This window comes from Pan paniscus, chromosome 6 (genome assembly GCF_029289425.2).
Source record: "Pan paniscus chromosome 6, NHGRI_mPanPan1-v2.0_pri, whole genome shotgun sequence".
In the NCBI taxonomy this organism is placed as follows: Eukaryota; Metazoa; Chordata; class Mammalia; order Primates; family Hominidae; genus Pan; species Pan paniscus.
In genome coordinates this window covers 157,999,658-158,014,114 of record NC_073255.2, presented here as the reverse complement: position 1 = coordinate 158,014,114, position 14,457 = coordinate 157,999,658, and the positions used below count along the sequence as shown (strand labels likewise).

At 34.0% G+C, this 14,457-nt stretch overlaps 1 protein-coding gene across 1 annotated transcript in view; it reads right to left on the bottom strand.

Annotated features, from left to right (window-relative positions):
* Positions 1–14,457, bottom strand: part of CPED1 (cadherin like and PC-esterase domain containing 1) — a 312,803-nt gene that overhangs the window by 157,237 nt on the left and 141,109 nt on the right. Inside the window, exons 12-16 of the mRNA XM_055115335.2 lie at positions 13,520–13,689; positions 9,929–9,999; positions 7,736–7,786; positions 2,815–3,001; positions 1,707–1,875 (exon numbers count right to left, since the gene is read on the bottom strand). Of these exons, the coding sequence (XP_054971310.1) occupies positions 1,707–1,875; positions 2,815–3,001; positions 7,736–7,786; positions 9,929–9,999; positions 13,520–13,689 (648 nt within the window). The remainder of the gene's footprint in view (positions 1–1,706; positions 1,876–2,814; positions 3,002–7,735; positions 7,787–9,928; positions 10,000–13,519; positions 13,690–14,457) is intronic.

The following is a 14,457-nucleotide window of genomic DNA, read 5'->3' as shown; positions in this document are numbered from 1 at the left end:
ATGGGCATATGACTTCATTTATCTTAGGTGTATAGTCCTTAGCTAGAAGGACTGCTGAATCATTTATATATATTTAGCTTTAGCGGATACTGCCAAAGTTCTCCAAAGTGGTCAAACATTTCACACTTCTCCCAGCAATGTATGAAAAAAATGCTCCACCAAAAAGGGTAAGAATATTTAGTTTAGAAATAATTATACACACAAATATACACAAATATACAAAAGCACACCTCCCTCTAAGTTTTTGTTTATTTTTTTAAAGATTTTTGGTGTGGCTATATTATTTGTTCTTCAGTTCAGAAGCAAGTTGAGACAGCAATCCAAATAAAGCAAATTGAAAGGTCAAAACCTGAGAGGAACGTATTTTAAAGTCTTCTCCATAGTGTAGACCAGTGTTTCCTCAAATCTGTCCCACAAAAAAATATCAATAGCTATTCTATTAAAACCATATCAAATAAGTTTGGAAATGAAACACACTATATATTTTCCGTACTATAAATGAACCACCATTTAAATTACTATATTAGAGGTTCAGGGAAGTCCTATAGTAAAGACATCTACTTAACTTTGTTTAGCTTATTGCTTCATCAACCAATGGGTTTATTTGACCATGGAACTCTATTCTACTCTTTTTTAAGTATGCTTATTAATATCTTTGAGAATAACATATTTTTCTTTGAATGAATCTTCAGACCAATGTGAAATTCCATTTGATTTAGTGGTAATTCCTAAATTAGTGATATGTTTTCCTCAAAAAATAAAAATTATACCAACCCCTGAGATTTTTAAAGCTCTTGGAAACAGATAAGACAGTGGCGGGGTGATTACTGTGCCTGGCTGTTACATTTATAAAAAACATGGTAACCAAGCTACCTATCAAGGCCCAGTCAGTAATACCTCTCTTTTACTAACCAGCTATTTTTCAAAGCTCCCAGTAACATATAATGTGACAATGATATATTTGTAAGTATACTTTCTGAGTGAATTAATAGATATGTGATAAAAATACCAATTACTACTTCCCTGGAATCACCTGTAGCAAGGGGTATATGATATGAGGAAATGTACAAAGTTATACATAGGATCCTTAAAAGAGCAAAAATAGGGAAAAACCGTAGAACAAAAGTGTTAGGGTAACATTCACCTTTCTCCAAAATGAACAAGGTTACAAAATGGTATGTGTTGCTCACAAGAGAAACTACAGCCTTGCGAAATGATTACTGTATGAGAAGTGAATGAGAAATTTAACTATCCCAAGCAAATTTAGTTTCATTTATCCAGTATCCGTTTTGTAAAATAGCTTCATAAATTTTCCTCTTATTCTTCAAAGTAAATTCTACTAAATCTAGTTTAAAATTTCAAAAGTAGATCCAGGGACAAATCCAAGAAAAATAGCCCAATTTAAAAGGAAAATGTGAAACCGATTTCACAACTAAGTGTGAGTCCTCAGACATTTTTTTTGAACATTAACCACAATAAGCCCACTGAAACCAATGAGCACAGACAGTAGCCATCACACTAAAAAGAAAATCACTCACAACGAGGTGACTTAGATACCTGGCTGGGATTCTCACTTTTTTGAAATGAAACCACAGTTTCGATTTCAAGGCATACAATTTCTTGTAATAATTTTCATTTGGCATTTTTCGCCTGGGTTAACAGATCATTCCCAATTCAACCCAAGTGCAAATGTAAACTTCACTTACCTGCACAAAACCACATGCTGTGAAGGCCTCAAACAAGGGCAGACTTGGGCGGTCTTCTCTATAGATGGTGAGTTTGTACGTGATCAGGGTCTCACCGTGTGCTGGAGATTCATCCACAACAAATATTGAGATTTTGTTCATTCCTAAGCCCAGAGGGTAGCTGGCAAAGCTGGAGAGAAAGAGGGAGGGAGAAATAGAATATGAATAGGGGAGATTTAATTCAGCCCAAACAGATTCATATATCAATATTTACTAAATACCTATTTGAATAAATAACAGGAAAGGTCTGTACAATTTCATAAGAAACCTAAAATATGAAAATAAATAAATATCTCTTTCACAGTACTTTACTATGCCAAGAGTGTTCTTTCAGGGCAAGTTATATCTCCCACAATTAAAGCAAAGGAAACTAATATTTATTAACCACCTGCCAGGGTCACACATTATCTCATTTAATACAATAGGATTGTCCCCATTTTACATATAAAGACCATGACCTAGAACTGGTAAACACATCATTCAAAGTCAATAGAAGAGTCAGGGTTTGGAACCCGGGTTGTCCTGACTTGAATCCTTTCTTTCTACTAGACGTGGCTCCCGAGGGTTCCAGCATGGAACCATGAGTATCTTCTTTGCTATGGACACAGCACAGAATAAGGTTCTATCTTCTTTTTAAAATTATGAACAAAAGAGTTGCTGACTTTTAAAAGAATCAATAGGAAAAAAAACCAGTGAGGTTAGGAAAGTTAGGGGTACTGTGTCCACAAATTGTGCACCAATTGGTTTAAGCAATCAATTTTTGAATATTCAAAAACTTGACATCTTCGAGAATGTTAAAACATGAAGACAACAATAAGTAAAATTTTTCCTTAATGGATCTTCCCTGTATTTCATATAACAAGATCCTTTCTTGTTAAAATATTGTTACAAAGATGAGCTGCAAAGGTTACAAATCTTTTTTTAAAAAAATGAGAAGGGGAAAGTTCACACCCTGGCAATCTTTCAACTGATCTTATGAATCAACTTTTCTGAACCACTTTCAAAGTTTGCATCAAATGTCTACTTCCCAGTATAGTGTCTCAACACAGCCCCAGTCAACATCCCATACCTTGGCCCTGCCTGCTCGTACAGGTGCACCTTGCACTGACACTTAGGAGTTTCCACTCCAATTGTCACTGTTACCACATCAAATGGGACTTCACAGTAATAATCTTTGATCTTTGGATGAAAGTCAGGATTTAGTTCCAAATGTGGATGTGTGAAGATCTGCTTGATATGACATGGTGTGTTTTTATCTGTTAAAAAAACAAAAACAATGACAAAGACAACTGTGAAGTGGGTAAATATCTTTAAATAATATATGATTAGGTTTTTCTTTTTCTGTTTCCTTTGAACAACTTCAATGATCCCTGCTGACTTTCCAATCAGTACCCTGATCATAGTTGATTTGTGGCTGCAGCTGGCTTTTCAATTCATCAGATTTTGTAGAATTTGCCTCATATAACAGCTGTTGACTTTAGTCGGCGTTATACAGATGGTATTTTCTGCTCAGCCCTTGAAAGTTTAAAGGCACACAAGGTGGGAAAATGTCTCTCCTGTGGATTGATAACATTTTCGTGATATTTACTGCATATATCAAGCAACTATGTAAGTGGGAGTGATGGCTCTGTGGGATGGTGGCAGAAGAGGACCAGCAAGGAATGAGGAAAATTTCTTAATGTGGAGTGTCATTGAAATACCACTTGATTGATATAGTATCTTATAGGCAGTGTGGGGCAAAGACTGCAAACTCCAGTATTATACCAAACGGACACAAAAACAAGGGCATCCTGAAACTGCTCCATGCCCAGGCCACCTTACTTGGGAAAGTACCATAAAGTATAAGAAGGAAATACTATACTCTGCTCCATCCTGTCATAGAATCTAGAATATTACTTCATATCATTGATTCTGAGGCATTAAAAAAACCTTTCTCTTTGTTAGCCCAATTATTTACAGCTATATTTCAGTGAGAAAAAAAGAAAAAATTGTTTTATAGGCACATACACCAGCTACTGTTAAGTTATATTCAATGTTAATGTTTAGAATAAACAAATTACCCAAAAGCTTAACAAAGTGTTTTTCAAAGAAATGTCAAGGAGTATTTCATTCCATCAATACTTTCCAATTGTCAACAAAATGCTAACAAAGATAAACATACAAAATTCTATAAAAGTCAGTAAAATTAAAGTATCTTGGTGTTGCCTTACATAAAATGTTCAGTGACATTTAACAACATGGCAACAAAAAAGATAACACAGAATTTGCTACAGAAAGCTATAAAACTGAACTTAGAGAAAGGAGATTATTTTAGTAACTGTTGTTTTTTTCCTCTGCTTTTACATAGCTATAATATTGATTTTCCTAAAATCAAATCTGATGATTTGTCTTCCATTCTTTAGTGGTTTCTCATCATTTCCAGAGTCAAGTCCAAGCTCCCAATAAGGCAAACAAGGCATTTCACAATCCCTTCCTTGTCTTGCTCTCCAGCTGCATTGCCCATTTTGCCCAGTCTTTGTGCTTCAACAAGACCAAAATTTTTATTTTCTTTGATGGACGTGGAGGTGCACCACCAAATCCATGACGATGGGTACCACCAACCCATATGGATGCATCATTCTAGTTCTGGGGACTAGGTCTCTGTATAGCTCCCATTATGGACTAAAACAATTAAAATGAAAAAAAAAAACCCTATATATTTCTGACCTATACTCTATAGTTTTCTCAGGCTATGGAAGAAAAACAAATTCAGGTATAAATTATAAAAAATAATAATACAATAGATATACTGTAATTTTATTTCATAAAAAAATCTTAATAAAAAATAAACCACTAGTAATGTTGGTTGAATAACTCACTGAATTGTGTAAACTCTCTGCTTCATTAATTTTACTTGTAATTTGACCTAATGGTCAATGAAAGATAGTATCTGGCTGACAGATGTAGGTGGACTGCATCTATAATTTCAACGATCCTAACAGCCCCTGAAATTTTCTTATAATAAAAAAGAAAAAAGAATGAAGGCAGAAATTGGTTTTATTAGAAGTCATTCTGTAAAGGACCACAGTTTTTAATTCAAATTCAACCACTTATTAATAATACATTCTTTTTTCATCAAAGTTTTTTCTCCAGAAATTTCTCTGTTAAAGACCCCGAGATAAGCACAATAAAAGCAGGATATTATTAATCATGAGGTTTGATTCAAATGGCTGCAAGCCCAATATAACATTAAAAAAGCTGGAGTTGAGTTATGGGCTGTGCTTTGGAAATGACCATTGCCCAGGCACAAAGGGAATATAAACAGTCGCACTTTTCTGCTCAGAACTAGCAAAGTGAATAACAAAGAGGAAGATCTTTTTTCAAAATAAAACATAGAAGATGTGCTTTAACTTGATAGAGTATATTTTTATAAAGATTCTCTGACAGTTAATTTCCCTGCAGTTTATACTTTCACTTAATAGTCACGGTTTTCAATGGGGTCTCCTCCTTAGAAACTGAAACAGCCCTAGATGACAGGAAATAAATGTGCAATCGTTCTCTTCAGCAAGTGCTTACTTTTGGTTTCATCAGAAAGTCTCCATCTCTGGTGTGAGCACTATCTCCTAAACCCCTGTCTGAAAGCTGATTTAGTTCTGACATCATCTTCCACTGAAGTATCAGTGTTGCCGCCTACAAACACCTGGTGTTTACTTGGCATCTTTCCCATCCCAGTCTCAACTTGTCTCAGGCCAGCTTACCTGAGATCTACGGAGAACCCAGCACAAGGTACTGTGGTAGCAGGCTGCTTAACCTATTTGGCAAGTATATATGGGAAAGCTGTTTGAAGTTTTGGTCGCTTTTAATGGATTTCTTTTAACTGCAGAATTTGATTGCTCTCTTGAGGAATAATCATAACTCATATTGAACATGAGAAGAGCCTAGACTCTTAAAGATAATCCCACCTGTTCTGAGGCATCCTCACATTATTTTTAAATCTTATTTTATACCATAAAAGCAGGAAGATTAATTACTAAAGATCCAGGCAGGACTAATTTTTATCAGCATAAAAACATGAATGAAGTTAAAGTGCCTATCTAACATATTCACATCATCTACACCATATTACATGGGAACTGGAAAAAAAAAGTGAGATCATCCAATGCAATCCTTTCATTTTACAAATGAGAAAATAGAAGCCCAAAGAGGCGAAGTTGCTTTCTGGATGTTGCATCTTGCCTTGGGCCTGGCACAGAGTGGACCCTCAACAAGTGTTCACTCTAATTTTGCTCCTAGTTTTCTCACTAGTCCTTTTCCTACCATACTCTAGACAACAGTTTTCCAGGAGAATGGAGTAGCATGTATTTTTCTGGGGGTAGGAGATTGGATGGTGAGTGCAGGGAAGGAATGGCATAAGTAGTACTTGCTATCTTTGTTCTCTATTAGCAATACTTTATTTAAAATGCCATTTTCTTTAATTGGCTATATATGTTAATTCTATTAAACTATATTATTATAACCTCTCAGCCTACCATGACCTTAACAATAGTGATAAAACATCATGAATGAATTAAATTGCATTTTAGATGAAAATTAGATTTTATTAAATTCAAAGACGTCTATTAATAATAAATTAGGCCAGCCATGGTGGCTCATTTCTGTAATCCCAGTACTTTGAGAGGCTGAGGCGGGAGGACCACTTGAGATCAGGAACTCAAGGCCAGACTGGGCAATGTAGCAAGACCTCCTTTCTATACAAAATTGCATAAATTGTCCAGATGTAGTAGCTCATGCCTATAGTCCTAGCTACTTGGGAGGATGAGGGAGGAGGATTGCTTGTGCCCAGGAAGTCGAGGTTGCAGTGAGCTATGATGGTGCCACTGCACTCCAGCAAGGACAACAAAGTGAAATCCTATCTATAATAAATAAATAAATAATATAATAAATTGAATCTAAATCTACACTTTTTTTCAGCTTTAATGTTTTACTGAAATTGATTTTTTATTTGTGGAAAACCAAATTTTCTAATTTGATTTTTAGCACCAAATACATACAGCTATACGTATACATATACATACACACACGTATATATATTTTAAGGTATACATTATCAAGAAAAATCTTGCTATATAGAACTCAATTTTTCTACAATATATTATAGAATATTAAGAAAACTCAGGAGTTTTTCTTTTTCTTTTCTTTTAGAGACAGTGTCTTGCTATGTCACTCAGGCTGGAGTACAGAGATGCAACCATAGCACACTGTAACCTCGAACTCCTGGACTCAAGCGATCCCCCTGCCTTGGCCTCCCAAAGCACTGGGCATATAGGTGCATGCCACTATGCCCGGCCTAAATTCAGGAGCTTTGAACAGAGAATCTGAAGATCTAGCTTTGTGATACAGCTCAGGCATTTAATAACCCTGTGACTTTGGAAAAATCAATTAGACTCTCTAAGATGATATATTTGCGAGACCATCATAATAATAATACTGACCACAATGAAGAAAATCATTTTTAAAGTTAATACAAACTTAAAAGTACTTACTTTTCTCGTATTGTCTTGGTTAAAAAATGAATTAAAAAAATTGAAAATTGGCTTAAAAACTCTCAACTGTTATAAAGAAAATTCTACTGAAGTACTAACCATTACAGCAACAATCTGGTGAGAAAGAAATCACCACCAGGTAGTGAGACCCCTAAAGATCAGTATATAAAGCTGATAAGCCAAGCTCTTACATCTGAAAGGCTTCCAAGGCAATGCCCTACAACTCCTAAAGCCCTTCAAAGTGGGTTTGGAAGTCATTGTCCTTAAACAAAAAAAATGTAATATTTTATGTTCTTATGCAAAAGTGATAGATACTGACTCCATCGGAAATCTAATAACTTCTAAAATTTACTTTAACAATTATCAGCATAAGATACCCACATATAATAAAATGATGGATTTTTTTTCAAAGTAAGGCTGTTCCCTAATTGTTTATTATGCTGCTACAACACTTTAATCTCAACTCACCATCACTGCAATGTATTTCTTTATTTTCATTTTTAATTTGTGGAACTGTAGCTAAAAAAAAAAAAAAAGAAATGTAAATTTAAAATAAAAACCATTAGTCAAAATGTTAAAATATACAATTAGTTATTAGATAACTTAGTAAAACATGTTTTTCATTTAACTTTTATTATACTAGTGAACACTTCTAAGTAAAACTGTAAACTACAATAAAATAAGTTATTTTATTCAAAGCTCCGAAGAATTATTATTTCAAATAGAAAAATATTAAGAGAGAAAATGAATGGTCTAAATGCCATTTATTGCCTGAAGTTGATCAGCCAAGGTTCCTTATAGTTTTTATATCCTATGACTATAATTTCCCAAGTCATTAGAATTATAAGAGTGCCATCCAGTTGGTTCCAGTAATATTTACTCTATATTTTTAATTCAACCAAATGTTTATTTTTAAAACTCCTTAATACATATTTATGAAAGAAATGAATGAATAAAACACTCAGGGTGCTTAAATCATTCATTTATAGAGGAAAAAACTGGTGGGCAAAAGAAAGGCAGTTTCTCTCAGCTCTTCACTGCACCTACTGATTCATTCTATTGAACCAGTGATTCTCAAATTCTGGCCTCAGAATCATCTGAAGGGCTTGTTAAAAGACAAATTGCTGGGTCTCATCACCAGAGATTCTGACTGAGTAGATCTGAATTGCTAGGTTTCCCAGGTGATTCTGGGGAGAGGGGGACACACATTGAAAACCACTGTATTGGGCTAAATCCTGTTTCACAATAGAACAATTTTGAACTAAAAAAAAATATTATAGACATATAGATGGGTACTTCTTTGCACTTTTTTTCTTTTTAAAATTAGAAGTATTTTTTTTCTTGTAACAAAAAGCTCAGATGTTCTTTGGAATGAAAAAATGGGAAAACAGAGATAAGCCAAAGAGGAAAAATATAAATCACCATTGATTTTTCCTGAGCTTCACGGTGAGGTAGCCAATTGTTAGGTTTAACAATAGATCATAAAAAATTTTCATGTCATATTCTTTCACAACAGAAGAATGGATTTATAACATTTTATTTGATGACTCTAGCTTAATTTGTGTGTCCAGTCCACTCTTATTGCAATAATAATGAACTCTATTTTTTTAATTTGTTGATAATTTATGTAATTAAGTTTTGTATATATTATTTCCTTAAAATGAACATTTAGAAGTAAAATTTCCGATCTATAAAAATAACTTTTAAAGCTTTTCTTAGATTTTAAATGGCCCCTTAATAGAGGTTGTTCTAATTTATACGTCCACCAGCACTATGAGAATACTGATTTCCCTACACTCTCTCCAACTTTACTATCTTTTTTAAAGTTTTATTTTAATTGACACATAATTCTGGGGTATAATGTGAAATATTTTGATACATGTATACATTGTGTAATGAATAAATGTGGCTAATTAGCATACCTATCACTTCAAACATTTAACATTTCTTTGTGATGAGATCATTCAAAATCCTCTCTTCCAGCTATTTAAACATATATATTGGTTAACGATAGTCATCCCACTTTTTAATAGAACAACAGAACTTTTTCTTCTACCTAACTATAACCAATCTCTGGCCACCTCCTTCCCTTCCTACCCTCCCTGGCCTCTAATAACTACTGTTCTGCTCTCTACGAGAGCATAAAACTGGTAACCCCTCTCTACTTCTGTGAGATCAACTTTTTTCGATCCCACATGAGTGAGATTATGGGGTTTTTTATCTTTTTGTGTCTGGCTTATTTCACTTAACATTCTCCAGGACTATCTATGTCACAAATAATAAACAACAGGATTTCTTTCTCTTTTGTGGCTGAATAGTATTCCATTGTGTACATATACCCCCATTTTCTTTATCCATTCACTGATGAACACTTAGTTTGATTCTATATCTTGGCTATTGCGTGTAGTGCTGTAGTTAACATCAGAGTACAAATATCTCTTCAACATACGGAGTTCATTTCCTTTGGATAGATATCCAGTAGTAGGATTGCTGGATTCCCTCTCTATAATTTTAAGAAAATCCTTTCCAAATTTAAGGGAAAATAGCATTTCCTCATTTAATTTTCATTTTTGATTGCTAATGAAGCTAAATAGTTTTGCATTTTTTGCCAGGAAATACTTATTTTTATGTTGAAATAAGTGGGAATATCTATATTTTTACCTTTTTTATTTTCTATTGCATCAAATGGCACTTGTGGTTTTTCAATGTTCTTATCTTCTGTGAAAGAATTCCTGCAAATGCAATGCCAAACAACTCTGGATTAATGAAATGAACAAAACGCGTGGAAATTACATCTAACACACTATCTTTTCTTCTGTATGGGCACAGTTACTTTGATGAACACAAAAAAAAACGCTTTCTGCATTTCAATCCTCAAAACTGGCAATCTACCCTCAAAGGAAGTAGGTGGAAATCTCATCATCCCTAATCAGTAGAAGCATATTTGAAGAAAACCAGGGTAAAAAGTCCCTCTCAGTCCAAATCTGAGGAATCTCAGATAGCTTGGGTCCAATAGAAGTGATTCAAGAATACACATTCTTATTGGAAATCTGTTTGGCTATAGTTATACTGTTTTGGAACAAAAAATCTTGGAATCACCAAGGCATAGCCTGAGAAGAACATACATTTAATTGAAGAAATATAAGTATACCATGCAGAAAATGACCTATGTCTTGCCAAGTCTTCTACCCTTAAACTCTAATTAACAGTAGTGAATAGCAAGGGTTAGTTAAATTCTGGTGTGTTCACCTAATTTTCTCTGTTGTATAACTAACTAAATACTTGGCCAGATTGCCCTTTAAATCCTCAAATTTGGGACCAAAATAATTTAAATTGCAGACAGAAAAATTGCTGGTCCTGATGATAAAGAACAGCAGGCAGGATCGTCTGCAGGCCCCTGACAAGACTTTCCTGTGCTGGTGCAAATCTCCATTTCCGCCCCAGCACAATGAAGATAACAATGTTTACCTTACTTCACAGGGATGCTATGAGAGTTAAATGCAATTTTCTTTGTTAAATAACATTTTAGAAATATGTATTGTCCCAGATATTGTGCTGGGTACTGTAATGGAGAAGAGATGAATAAGACATATTCAGCTCCAAATATAAACATCAGCTAGGAAATTTAAAAGCATCAAGGAATTAAAATTATTGCTAAGGTTGGAAGCCATGATAATTTTTTGCAGTTTTATTTTAAAAACTGTTTATTCCAGGTGACTTTTACAAAAGACACAACCCTGAAATGCACAGAAACTGAAGTTTGGAAAGGTTACTATCTAATGGAATGAGACACTGTATGTAAAGGCATCTTGCAGTGATTTTCTGCATAATTTTCTGAATACATTGTTTCAAATCCATGTGGATTTTCATTGAAAGCATTTCCTTAGAGCAATGTACAATGCAACTGTATTTCTAGGAAGGTAAAATTAGCACATGGTGCACCACATTGATTTTAAGATTTTCGTTCTGTTCAGATTCACACTAATTCTGTTGAGATCTCTGGATTTTGAGCCTCAGGACAAACATATAACTATTACCTGGTATTGTCAAGCTTTCCTGACTTTCTCACCTCGTTGCTACAAGACAATGATCTTTCCTTAAAAGGAAAGATGAAGTCATTGAACACAGGTAATGTACATCCATAAAGTTGACATTTTCTATAGAAAAAACTGTGGTAACCATTGAGAAGATAAGGACAATGATGGCCTCCCTGTCTGCGTGATGTACTGGATCATCAATGAGCCCTGGACCAAAGCACTGGACCATTGGTGAGAAGGCTAGGGTCCTAGTTCCAACTCTATTTCTATTAGCTTTGTAACCTGAACAAACAACCCATCTTATTAGCACTTCATTTTCTCATCTGGAACATGTATATAACATGCATCCTCATTGCAATATGGCATGAATGGTAATTAAATATATACACATTCACTGGTAACCTTGAAGATAATTAGATTTGGGCATTTTTTTCTTGAATGCAAATGAAATTAGCAATATACTAATTGCTTGTTGACAAACATAGTAAGGTTTACTTGTCTCACTATTAACTTAAATATTTCAAACTTGTCGTGCTTTTCCCATTAAAAAAAAAAAAAAAACATTACCCCCACTATAGAAGCTAAAATGATCATTGAATAGAAACATGGAAAGTATACTGATATTTACTATCTACCTGTGCTACAGCGTATCAGATGCTATGTAGCAAATGAAATTTTATGTAATCATACTGAAATATACATAGTTCATAGTATAATGCATATTTTGCAGATAAGAAAACTGAGTCTCAGAGGGGTTCAAACCTGTCTTCATAAATTCTAAAGTTGGGATTTTTGAATATAGTCTCTATGACTCAAAAAAGTCCTCACCCTTTCCAACTACACTCAACACTGACCATTAGTAAATTTTCTTATTAGAAGAGAATTCAATCTTCTAAATTTAAGATCAGAACACTGCTTAACCTTACAACACACATGGAGCTTAAGAAGAATTTGCTTGGGAACAAACTTTCCAAAGTTTGAGTATCTTCAGGGAACTTCCTCAAAGTTAAAAAAAAAAAAACTTTGAAACAGCTTCCTGTGGAAATCAAGTCTGTTTTTCACCCATCTATAATAAATGAGACAGTCTTAGATTATTTGAGTGAGTGTAAAGTACAAAATGTCTCTGAAGTATGTTATTTAAAACCTAATTTTCAAACACATAAACAAAACCTTCTGCTGGGCCTACTACTTCCAGGTATTGAGGAAATAAAACCAGCTTCTTAAAGCCATGGCAAGTAAGGTGAATTCTGATCCTGGGAGATGTCCTAAGAATTCTTCAAATATATGATTATTCAAATTTTTGAATTGTAAAAATAAAGTTTTTATAGAACTGTTTTCACTATATCCTGAGCAGAAAGAAGTGAAATGTAAGTCAATAGAACTGAAGCCATGGCCTAGGGTGACTGCAAAAGACTTAAATGATTATGGCAGGGCCATTTAGTCTTTCATCTCCCTAGGAGGTGTAGGTTTACTTCTGTTTTGCTGCCAGTAGAAAAGTCGAATGCTCCTGTAATTCCATCCATATAAAAGAGAAGCAGAAAAAACTTTAGGTGTTGCCCTTTTTCCCTAACTAGTGGAGGTAAAATTTTATCCATCTCAGTTCTCTCTTATTCCCTAATTACTACCTCTCATTAGAATGGAAGTGAAGGTGGGAAATTTTATCTTATCCAAATATTTTCCTCTGAGATTCTACCTTCTAAAAAAAGAAAAACCCCAAAGTTCTACCTTCTGAAACCAAAATAGGAATCAATTGTGACAAAGACAGAACATATGTATATACATTCAATGGGTTTTGCTCAGAAAAAAGTCACACCTCAAAAACTTTCTAAATAAATAATTTTACTGTCTCAAGCTGCCACTCTGACTGATGGTTCATAAAACACATCTCATCTAATTACTTCTGTCTGATACCCTCACAATTCAAGAATATATATCACAGAAGGAAACTAGATTGAAACTTTCAATTCTAAACATTATAGTGGAGTCAAGTCTTGTTGGTTTAAAAAACTGTTGGATACATTTTTATTAAAGTGTTTGAAGACCACTAGAATCATTATGGTTTCAATGTTTAAAGACATTTATTTTCCTGAGCATGGAAATTTGGACACACTTTTTTGTTGTTGCTGCTTGCTTTAACATAGGCAAAGCCTTTTGAAATCAATCTGTAAACTAGAGATTTTTTGGATTGTACAATTCAAATTTGTGGCTATCTTACCATTCCAGTGGATGTGGCTGTGTCTTTTTATTCATGAACTGAAATTGTTCAAATACATTTAAAAGAGACCAGTATTGGGTCAGGACTGAGCCAGGATTCCCCACAGGATTTGCCACATCATAAAATTCATGCATCAGTGACTGAATCCCAGGAGTAGTAGATGGGAAGAGCTGAGAACACAAAATATCAGCATAAGTTATGGAAAACAAATTATAATGTAGTATTACTATGAACAGCCTTATACTTAGTCATTTATTTAAAAAGTCAGATATTTGTTAAAAATCCATTGGTCAGTACCATAAATTAGTTTTCTGTGAAGTTGTTGATGTAAATGCCACTTTTTATAAGAAACTAATTTTGTTGATGATCATATTTCCAAATAGGGTGAGTTTTTTTTTTTCTTTTCATTGAATATAAGCGGATTTCTCTTTCCTGTTACAGATACCAGAAGACACCTGAATGACAGAGTTAGGCAGCAGGAAGAATGAGAGAGCCTCTTGGGTTACAAATGAATTATGTCAGAGTGAGAAATATTAATCTTCCCCTCTTTCCCCTGCAAATAAAAATCTGTGGTTATCTCCTTTCTACTGTGAGAACCAGGAAATTGGAATTTTCTTTCTCTTGCAAAATAATTATTTAGTTCTTCCTCAAGTTATGGTGAGAAATGTTCTCCATAGTAACAGTATCTAAAGTTATAAATTCCTGAAGAGCGAGGCCACATCCCTTTTATTATCTTTTTATAGTATTTAGTCAAACTGTTGTGAATGTAATACTTATACATTTAAAATAGTTAAAATGATATTGTGCCAACTCAATTATCTTTCGGGAAATTAGCTTACTGTGAATCCTCCAAAATTTGGGACCAAATTAGAAAAAGGAGTATCAAACATTCATTAATTAACTTAGTAAGTTGATCAAACTCATACAAGTAGTGTATG